Raw genomic sequence first — 11,141 nt, 5'->3', positions numbered from 1 at the left:
AATCAGCTTGGACAGTGCAGGCGAGGCATCAAGGCCACTGTGGTCGCAGGGCATATATTGTACTTTTCTGAGGCGAGAAGGCCAAACTGAAGGTCAGGGTGGCCATGGCCCTCATGGAAAGTCCTGCCCTGGTGGGATGTGTCATATTCATTCGTTCATGACATTTTTCAGGCTCATTGGCATACTGAAATGTTGTACCATGGAAACCAAGAAAGAAGCTGGGAACATTTTAATATACTGCAGTATTACTATTATGCATGTGTATTTTTTCCATTTTACTCATTACAAACTTCCTGTGGTTACTTTTCTGAATATACTGTGACCAATTATAGACTTACTGGGCCCTCATTGATTGACTGGTGTTTTGTGACCTCTTTTAAATAATGTCATGTCTTGCATTCATTTATTTATTTATTCACATGAGCAAGATAATTGCAGGATTGAATCACCATGAATAGAAAGTTACACTTGACAGAATGCAGATTCTCTCCTTTGTGAGATATGAAAAGTTACACCTCCTGGACCCACTGCTAATTTGAAAAGAATCATTATCGGATACATTTCAATATGTCACAAATCTGTGCCAGATTAAGATATAAACCAAACAATATTCATACATATTTATTTTTTTTCTTTTGAATGCTTACGAATGCATACATCAATACATTTTGTAAAATGAAAATGTAATTATTAAGAATGAAGCAAAACAAGGCTTTATCAGTAAAATGGTTAATAGCTGCATGAAAGTACACAATGCAAAGCTTCTTGTCATAAAAATGATGCGACAGAGCTTTATTGTGGCTGCAGGTTGAGAAGCTGGAGATGTCTGATCATGAGGACCATCATTAGTCAGTGATGACTTGTTGTTTCCTGAAAGCTTTCTGTGCCCAGTCCAAATTCTGGCTGACGCACATCTCCTTCCCTCTGGCGGTGCTGACCCTGCAGAAAAAATCCGTAACAACAGAGTTAAGACTGGAGAATACATTCGTCACGTTTCCTTGAAATAAAATGCTTATTTTCTTCATTCTTTCTGTTTTGTGTTCAGACAAAAACTGGCTAAACATCATTGCTCTGGTGAGGATCACTCTAGTGACATAAACAAATGTCAGTTGTAAAGGAGTAAAGCACAGACGTACACAAATCCCTTTTCGTGACAGTTGCTGTGAGTCTTGACGACAGAGATAATTTGCTTCTGCGGCACCTGTCCGGTAAAGAATTGAAAGCAGCATGATCCTGGTGCTATTGCATTCACTGCTTGAGCTGGAAAGACAAAAGAAAACAAGGATCATTTCACACCATACATTATCATTCACTGAGCTCAATACACAACAAGTCAGCATGTGTGTTGCTGCATGCTGGCAACATCATGTCAGTGACGGTGAGTCTTGAACTGAACTCAATGAAATAATTTAAAGTGGTTCATCATTTCCAACTTTACAACAGAGACACATTTTATCAGGCTTCCAAAGTTTGTAATATAATTTTTATCCATTATTTTTATATTTATTATTATTGTAATATTTATTTATCACATTGTATAGGCTTTTAGGGATGTTTATTTCATTTGTTCACATGTATAAAAAGACCGTAAAATACAACTCGCATGAAAGGAATGTAAAATACATGTGAGGGTTTGGGTGTGTCCAAAGGACAAACAATAGGTACAAATATTACCATGACAAAAACCACCAGTACATTTAGATGTTAGTGTTCAAGACATTTCACATATAAAAATATAGGATGTAAAGTGTAGAAGTGAAGTTAAAAATAAATAAATAATAATAATAATACAAAGAAGCAGCAGTAATCGCCATATTTACAGTTTCTTAGAGTGATCTTTTTTTCCCAAATCAAATAATTTTGTGTTTCAGAGCATTTCTAAGTCTCTTTTTATACACAGACAATGACACAGAGGAATCCATTAAATGGACATTTTCATTCTATAAAATAATCTGATAGAAAACTGACTATGGGATGTTTTATACGGAGGAAGATGAAGATCACCAGCCTGTCTGGTAATTATGGAACTGAGAGTCGCTAACAAAATAATATCTAAAACAATGAGGTAAATCTGCATCCTTATATCTCGCCTTGAAGACAAATGTACATGTCTGAAGAATGTTGATGCCAGATATAGTTAATAACTGCACTTAAAAAAAAGTAGTGCATTTGGTAAAACAGCATTCGAAATAGTTGCTAATCTAATAAAGTGTTTTAAAAATATTTTGCTCAGATAAGTTGGAAAAGTACTTGCCCAAACAATATGACAGTATGTTAAATATGGATAAATTAAACTATAATATAATGTTAACAGACATGTATTGTGGACAAAAGCTCTCCAAGAGAGGTTGTCATCTATCAGAACACCTCAGAAACATATTGATGAAACTTTAATTTCTGTGCATCGGCACTTTAGAAATTGCCGGCGCAGAGGCATAAAAATGAATATGTAATGTTTGATGTATTCACCCTTAAAGTAAACACTATAGATGCTGTGCTTTAACTTTGCCTTTAGTTACTGCAGGAATTTCAGTCAACTAAATTTAGCTCAAGGTATCCTTGCTGAAACAGTGATGGCAAAATACCGATTTTACTAGAAAATATAAGACAGCTTTGTCAGTTTAGGGCTATTAACTGTGATATTAGGCACCATAGTTTTACATACTTGTTCAATATTAGTGCAACCTTTTAAATTATATGACTTTATATAAATTTTGTTAAATCAGGTAATCTCATTGAGATCAAAATCTCTTTTGCAGGAGAGAACTGAGTACAGCAGAAAGAAAGAAACAACAACATGAGATTAAATGCATGTGATTCATATTCATTCTCTGGGTAATTAAAAATACATCCTTTAAAAATGTGTAGTATATTTGCTTCATATTTCAGCCTTTTGTCATATTGTATATAGGGCTGTAGTACCACTAAGGACACGAGCATGTGCTCTGTATTTTTCTGGGTTTTAGCAAGTATTTGGGTTATTATTCTACAAATAAAAACTTCTATAGGCTGATTCTAGTATTCTATAGACTCAGTATAAAATCACTAATCCAGAAATTATTTTTCAGTGTGGTCCAGAAAGTAGAGTGACAGACTTACGCATGGCAGTGCAGTAGTAAACAGTGAGCAGCAGCAGGAGTCCCAGTGTAAAGCTGAGAGTCTTCATGGTGGCCTCAGTGTAGACGTGATGACGCTCTTCTGTCTTTGCTGTCTGACGTGATCTGCTCTGATCACTTATAGTGGCTTATATGTTCTCATGTTCACATATATAGCAATTCTGAGAAAACTGACATGGTGGGTGTTGTCACAAGTTTGAGTGACAGGAAGTTTGAGGGTCAGAGATTAGAAATCACACTGCTGCAAACTGTTCTGCATTTTGATCTGTTGATAAAAGACAACAGATAATAATCAGGATATACATTTACTTGATTGAGCTGAGAACTAGAGATGCACCGATCTGACCTTTTCAGTCCCAATACCGATAGCGATACCTGGGCTTTGGGTATCGTCTGATACTGAGTACCAATCCGATACCAGTGTTTAATTAATAAGCTGTATGACTCACCGTGTGGAAATGACTGGGATCATTCTTTTATGTGTCAGGCAACATCAGACTGGACTTAAACATTGCTTTTCTAACTTAAAACAAAATGTTACCAATAAATACACAACATAACATAAATTTAGTGAAGTTTAGTTATTTATTCTTTTCTCCTTTTTTTTAATCTCATGTAATTTAACCCATGGCAAAGGAGGTTTTTAAGTGTATGTATTTCTGTGAAGCCAAAGACAAATTTCCACACAAGTGGACAATAAAGATGTCCATTCTAAATATGTCTATTCTATTAAAATAATAAATTGTACACCAACTTGGCAAAAAAATCTTCAAAATTAACAGGAATTACAATTCAGGTGTAAACCTGGTGTGTTTTAATGCAGCACCAAATTGGTCAAAGCTTAATAAGGAATTAAAATTTGAGTATATAATGTATGGAGTATATCAACATTGAATTGAATTGAATGGATCGGCCCCATTGTCACCGATACCTGATCCAGCTATTTGAGTCAATACCCAGCCCGATATCCGATCCGCTACCGGTATCCGTGCATCCCTTCTGAGAACTCAACTTTAACTTATAAGTAACTTTAGACTGAATTCCATTGAAAAAGACTAGAGTGAAGAGAGAAGGAAGCTGTTATTATGAAGGCCTGTGTTCCCAAATTTGAAATTGTTATTTGAAAGGCAGTGGTTTGCGTTGTCGCCTCACAGCTAGAGGGTCGTAGGTTCGAATCCGGCTTGGGGCCCTTCTGTGTGCCTTCTGTGTATCCCTCTCCCACTAGAAGTGTGTGGTTGTGTCTGTATCTACAGAGACCCTGCAGAACTCTGCCTGGATGTTCTCTTCTCTTATCATTCTGCTGTGTTCGGGACGTTTCTGGGTGTCAGCAGTAACGTTTTATTTCTCTTTGTTCTCACTAATGCCGCTCCCTCTCTTCAGCAACCGACAACTGTTACATTATTAAGGTTAAGGTTAGAAATAGGTTCATGAGGGTCCCCACAAGTATAGAAAGACAAACGCACATGTGTCAATAAACCACTAAGGTTGTATGCTTGGCTAAATGTTTTGGATTAGGCCATTCTATATGATATCATCATATCATCATATCATCCTATCATTACTCTGCGGTCCTGAACAAAGTAAATGTAATGAAATCTAATCAGAATTACCATAAAATTAAATTTCATAGTCAAATTTGACCACCTTTTCAGTACCAGGTTGGGGTGGTGTTGTTTCCCTGCTGCCTACAGTAAATGAAGGTACGTGCAGATAAAGTTGCACATTGCACCACCAACCGACCAACAGCCTCTCCTGATGCTGTCAGGAGATAGAGGTTTAGCATATGTTGACATATCATAAAGTCAAGTGTGGTCACACAGAGGCAGAAAGAATAGATTGTGAGATATTAAGCGTATGAACCGATGTGATCTGTGATAAGTTTGCGAGTCATTCTTAAACCACACTGATCTTGTCACAACAAGAAAACAGCTTGTGGTGTAAGTGTCGTGCAGAGGAGCGCCGACAGAACGGCTGCAGATTTTTTAAATGTTAGAAAAAAAATAATCATTACAGCACATCTAGAGAAAATGATGTGAACTGTGCACATTGTGCATTTGCAATTTTCTGTTCAAATGTGTAAATAGATAGCCTATTCTGTATATAATATCACAAATTTGCAAGTCTGATGATGAACAGATCTGATTTTGCATATTTCTCAACCTCATCATCAAAGACGAAAATTGGTCCACAGACAGACAGAAATATAATCACCTGGCACTAGTACTCTAAACCCCCTTTTTTCATGTGTGCTATTAGTATACTACAGAGATATACTTTACAAAAATATACTACTTGGTTCATACTGACAAGTATACAGAGAAGTCTAAGTATATTTGGCTTATAGGCCTACTTGTACTTAATCTATTGATCAAGATATACCTAAGAAAGGTATGATTAAGTATTCTTGAGTGTCAGACTCGAATCTCTGCTAAAAAGTAGGCTAGAAGTATACTTGCAGTATCAAAACTATTAAACTAGTAGATAACTGAGAGTATAATTTAAAGTGCACTTTCATAAACTATAAAGTGGGCTACAAGTATATACTAGTATACTTGCAGTATAAAAAACTATTAAACGAGTAGATAACTGAGAGTATAATTTAAAGTGCACTTTCATAAACTATAAAGTGGGCTACAAGTATAAAACTAGTAAACTATCAGTATACTTATAGTGTAGTTGCAGTACAAAATAAAACTTAGGTGTAAACTAGTTGTGTACTCCATGTTTATTATTCTTATATAAACTAAAAAGTGGGCCAATTTAGTCCCAAGAAGTATTAAAGTGGTACACTTACAAGTATACTACTACTACTACATTGATATTAGTATACTTACTTCTGGTCAGACTTGAACCAGGGACATTGCAATAGTCACTCACATCTGACACAAGTAGTCCATCGAGACAGCTAAAGAATAACATGGACAGAGGCACATGTTTTATGTGTGTAATTCTGTTTATCAGTAATATATCTTGTACATATGTATAGAGTTGCAGACTGTGCATGGTGATGATGAAGGATTAAAACTGCATTAAAGATATATAACATATATTTTAGATGAACTTTGACTCAATAACATGTAATGTGTGACTGACAAACAGAGAATTATCAGCTAAAACTGCAGCTCTAAGGCACTTTTTGGCCTCTTTTAGCTCATTGTTTTGTTTAATGGCCCAAACATTCACTGTACGGCTCAATGTCATTGCTCTCATCAACCCCATGTGATTGTTTTTCCCCAGTAAAATAACTCTGTTTAACCTCTTTTACCAGACGGACCTGGTACTGGGTTCAGCTGAGCTGTGTGTTAAAACACACAAACACACTAAACTTCATAAAATGCTGTGGTGGTCTTTTTTCTGAATAATTTCTAAAAGACGAGGTACACTCCAAGTGTATTTTGTCCAAACAATGTTTGTTTGTCAATGATTTCAATATTTTAGTTACAAAATCAACACACGAGAAATTGAATTTTTACTTTATAATATTTTTGACCATTTTTATATTTAATGTACATACTTGACTTTGGATTTGTTATCTTATTTACATTGTTATTGATCTTATTTGTTATCATCTAAGTTTTAATTCATCATATTTCATTATTATAATAAAACTACTCCATTTGGAGTCAAAATTATACAGTTTAGTTGTTTTTTATTGATTTTCTACTGTGCACAATGGTAGAATGTGATGATGCACAGGGTAAATGTCATGGCCAAAGGCTCCATTGTGTGCACATAGCCTCCTGTAGTGGATATCAGTAGTATTGTGATAGTAACAGTCACAATGTTTACTGAGGATGAATTCTCCGAGGTCTTACCTATCCATAGAGACCAAGATCATGCATATTGACCTGGTAGTTGTGAAGCTATTCTTGATTTATTTTGGGTCTGTCTGTCTAGGCGAACCACACCCCTAGGGTTTAAGAGGTTAACCCACAGTACACTACCTGTCCAGCTTCAACCAGCAAATAGACAAAGTCGGTCAGTACAGAAAGCCCTAGCAGCTGAAAGAGCCATATGTTTTTCTCTGTAGATTTGGTGAAGACCAAAACACATCTAAAAAGAGAATCAGGTCTAATCTGTTGGATCATGGTCAACACCATTTAAATGTGTGTTCAATGTCATAGGGAGGGATGCATAAGGCCGCATATATTCAAGTAGGGAAACAAAATTTAACAAATAATTTAATGTGGAAGTGGAAATGAATCTTCAGTGTTTTCTAGATTGCATCTCTTTAGGTATAAAAGGCCTAAATTGGACATGGGAGACTTGTTGTCTCTGATAAATACACACTGTACTCAGAAAATACACATAACCAGCAATATAGTTCAATATATTAAATATTTTTTTTATTAAAATACACCTCAATTCACATCTTTAAGCCTGCAAAACCAGGCACTGATTGATCACAGTACTATACAATAATACATCTTCAGTGCTTCTGACCACTGCCCTCCGTGTTGTGCCGCTGGTTGTAGACATCCAGAGCCCAAGGGAAAGTTCCACTGTAGCAGATCTTTCTTCCTTTGATAGTCTGGACTCTGCAAAACATACAGAAGGGAAACGTAAAATCAGCACTGCCATTTCAATTAAAGTTAATGTATTGGTTGATGAAATCTCCACTCCACTCCACTGAAACTGCAGCATAGGATTATACTATGATAGATATAAATACCAGTCAATATCGTAACTGAAGTACTAATAATACTTTGATGGACAGTGATGATCAGTAGTTCAGTAGGACCCACTGAAACTCAGTTTTGTTTTAAAGGAAGTGTAGTTCTAATGGATGCTGTGGCTTTGTGATGATGCCTGTCTGGAGGTCATACTGTAGGTTATACCTTTTTCTATTCATCATTTCATCACCGGTTACAAGACAAAAATAGTAGGAGAACGAGGCACAAACTTACATGAATGCCTTCTTCGGACAGGAGCTGTGGGTCTTGGTTATGTCGGATACAAGCCTTAATGGTAAACTGCTTGTGGACACTTTGAAGCAACAGTTTCCAGGTGCCATGGACCGCAGGGCTTTAGCTGTGAGGAAGGTGAAGGGATAAAGTCAAACATGTCTGAGAGAAAAACTCTGAAGATGATGAGGAACAAACACAGATCACTCACGCATGGCGTTGCAGCAGCAGGCCGTGAGAAGCAGCAGCCCCAGAGTGAAGAAGAGAGTCTTCATGATGCTGTCAGTGAAAAGATGATGATGTCGATGATGTTCTTCTTCTTCTTCTTCTTCTCCCTTTGCTGTGATCGACTCTGAGCACTGCGTCCAATATATATCCTGTCCATCGTGGGAACGAAATGTGTGACGTCAGGCTTTCCGTCTAAAATTAATCCTGCCATGAGACATCAAGGCAAAATTCCCCCACACCTCGTCAGAACTTCCACTGCGAAAAAATAATTAAACGCCTGCTGAAGTCTAGTTAGGGGAAGGAAGTGACAGTGAAGGGACAGGCCACAGTGATCGTGTAAAGATTAAAATCACTCGCCTACCACAGAAAACAGAAGCGCATTTATCTTTACATCTTGGTGCATTTTTAGAGAGTGTAAAGGTCTCATGAGAGTTTAAGTTTGTCATACTATTACTACTACCATTTAGAAGTTTTAAACAGTGCAGAAAAAAACACAAACAACATGAACACATTTTTAGTTGATTATACGCTTATATTCAAGTTAAAGGGACTTTTGGTTCAAAATGTTCTCATAAAATGAGCTTAAATTCATCATCTTCCTCTTTTCACATTCACATATTTCAGCTTTCACATTTCCAGAAGCATATAACAAAAGAACAACTTTAATCACAATCCAAATAACACAAATGAGTCAAATTGGTCAAAACCATTCCTTAAAGCAATAGTTTGAAAAATATGCTTCTTAGTTTTCTGGCCAAGAGTAGTTCTCATCTATGCGCATTTCCTAAAACGTCTAACTACTCCTTCAATGAATTGCACAGAACATGACAACATGCTTTAGATTATCTTTAATCTTACAGCTAAAGTTTCTTAACGTTTCTCTTAGTACTTTTGTGTAATGTATGATGATCTAAAATGTTTACGTCAACCTCTCAATAAGTACGATTCCTATTGGCCTGCAGGACAAAATGACCATGAAATACGTACTGTATGCGTGGGGGTTGAAGTGTTTGTACATTAAAGCTTCAGTAGGTAGTATATATTTGGCATCATTGGGCAAAAATCAAATAATAACCTTTCAGCAGAGAAAACTAGACTTCTGCTCCTCCTCATGGCTCTGTTTTCTGGCTTTAAAAAATCTAGCCTGTGCGTTCCTATTGGCTGTGCTCCGGCTGGTGGGCGGTGCTTGGTATTTCCTCAACAGATCTCAACATGGCTGCCGGGTCACAAACTTTCTCATTTTACAGCTAAACAGTACACTACAAGATGTTTCTGGGAACATTTGAGGAGAGAAATAGACATTACAGTAACAGAATATTGATTCATATTTGATAAGCGCTGCTTAGTTTGACTGTTTGGTCAGAGTTTGTGAGTTATTGACAGCCGGCTCTCATAGACGGCAGCTGGACGGCAGACTCCAGATCAGCTCTGACTGGTTGTTTTCCTCCGGTCTGTGAAATCTTGCAGATGCCGTTAGGAGCACCGGAGGACACAGAGGAACAGGATTTTTTTTTCAGATTACCTGTCTCATGCACTACTGTCAGGATATAGTGACCGTTTTATAAGAATAACTCTTTTTAATCGTATTTGCTCCATTTCTACCCACTACTGCTTTAATAGGAGCGACTGTACAGGTGATTTCTCACTGAGAATAGACAATTTTAGTTTAGTTGTTTGTGACGGAAATGTTTTGACTGTGTGCGTTTGTTTAAAGTTACACATTATGTCATTGAGCTCTCTGTCTGACACAGTGTGCATACAGCAAACTGACAATAAATGAAAAAAAAAACTATATGCTTAAAATACTTTGGCCTTTAAAGAGTCAGGGTTTTGTTCCTAAAATTGTTTTTAATCAGATGGCAGTGGGATTATAAATACAAGCAAATAACACCTCTGGTTTCTGCCTCCTCCACGGTAAGTTTACCATGAGTCAGTTCCCCTCTCATGCAAATCTATGTGGTGCAGACCGAAGTGATGGAGATAGCATGATGTTCACAAGATCTTATCGCAGCTGTTTTCAGACGTGTACACAAACACATTAGCAATGCAGCTGTGACCTATTTAGATCACTTCTGTGCGTGCATTTGCAACCCCATCAACTTTTTCATGATCATCATCTGTAACTTACTTGCATATCTCTGTCAATGGGCTGCCGTGCACAGAACAATTTACATCCTGCAGTTCAACTTTGTTCCCAAGGGAAAATTTGTCCTGCAGCCAGGTGAGCACAAACAGACCTATTGTTATTCAAAAATGTGCGTGAGAAGCAATATCCACCATGTTTTGCCCTCTGTGATGTGAATAATATCACAAGTCAGTCTCAAATAGTAGACTAGTGGAAGGTTTAGCACAGTTGCAGTAACTTTACTGAAATATATGTCAGACGAAGAAAACTTATAGACATCACAACGCAGAACCCAAGCAGACAGACGGCTACTTAATTACCCATAGAACCCTGCTGCACAGCCGATTCAACTGTTATCAGGCCATTAAATAGGCTTTATCAGTCGCTATAAGCACCATAGATGTGGGTCATTAAGGGCCTACTATGCCTACTACGTTGCAAAAGTGAAAGTAATGAAACGTCACTTTTTAAACACAAACAGAAAGGCTTCATTAGGTTTAGGCAAACAAAATCCCTAAACTTAGTTAAGTTTATGGAAAAACATTGTGTTTTGTATGAGGGGCCGTACAGTATAAGCCAGATTTCATTCTGCCACTCACACTCACATACATTCTCCTTTCACATATATATATTTCCACTCACATATACACTTTACTTTTCAACACATACATGTAGTTTCACTCTCACGTACACATATTTACACTTACACACATACTGTATATGTATTCTTTACTCTCACCAGTGGTGGCTGGTGACTCCCACGGTGTC

General features: G+C 37.0%; 2 protein-coding genes across 2 annotated transcripts; both read right to left on the bottom strand.

Moving 5' to 3' along the window:
• Positions 1-402: 402 nt before the first annotated feature.
• LOC141765604 (C-C motif chemokine 3-like) lies at positions 403-3,279 on the bottom strand. Its single transcript, XM_074631699.1, has 3 exons — positions 3,100-3,279; positions 1,137-1,260; positions 403-939 (listed from the first exon to the last, which is right to left on the bottom strand). The coding sequence occupies exons 1-3, from the start codon at positions 3,164-3,166 to the stop codon at positions 846-848; spliced, it is 285 nt and encodes a 94-aa protein (XP_074487800.1). The 5' UTR covers positions 3,167-3,279; the 3' UTR covers positions 403-845.
• A 4,178-nt stretch (positions 3,280-7,457) lies between these two features.
• LOC141767049 (C-C motif chemokine 8-like) lies at positions 7,458-8,447 on the bottom strand. Its single transcript, XM_074634302.1, has 3 exons — positions 8,232-8,447; positions 8,024-8,147; positions 7,458-7,654 (listed from the first exon to the last, which is right to left on the bottom strand). The coding sequence occupies exons 1-3, from the start codon at positions 8,293-8,295 to the stop codon at positions 7,546-7,548; spliced, it is 297 nt and encodes a 98-aa protein (XP_074490403.1). The 5' UTR covers positions 8,296-8,447; the 3' UTR covers positions 7,458-7,545.
• Between the last annotated feature and the right edge of the window lie 2,694 nt (positions 8,448-11,141).

Source organism: Sebastes fasciatus, chromosome 4 (assembly GCF_043250625.1).
Source record: "Sebastes fasciatus isolate fSebFas1 chromosome 4, fSebFas1.pri, whole genome shotgun sequence".
Taxonomy (NCBI): domain Eukaryota; kingdom Metazoa; phylum Chordata; class Actinopteri; order Perciformes; family Sebastidae; genus Sebastes; species Sebastes fasciatus.
Note: the sequence above shows the minus strand (reverse complement) of the source record. Positions and strands in the feature narration are given on the sequence as shown.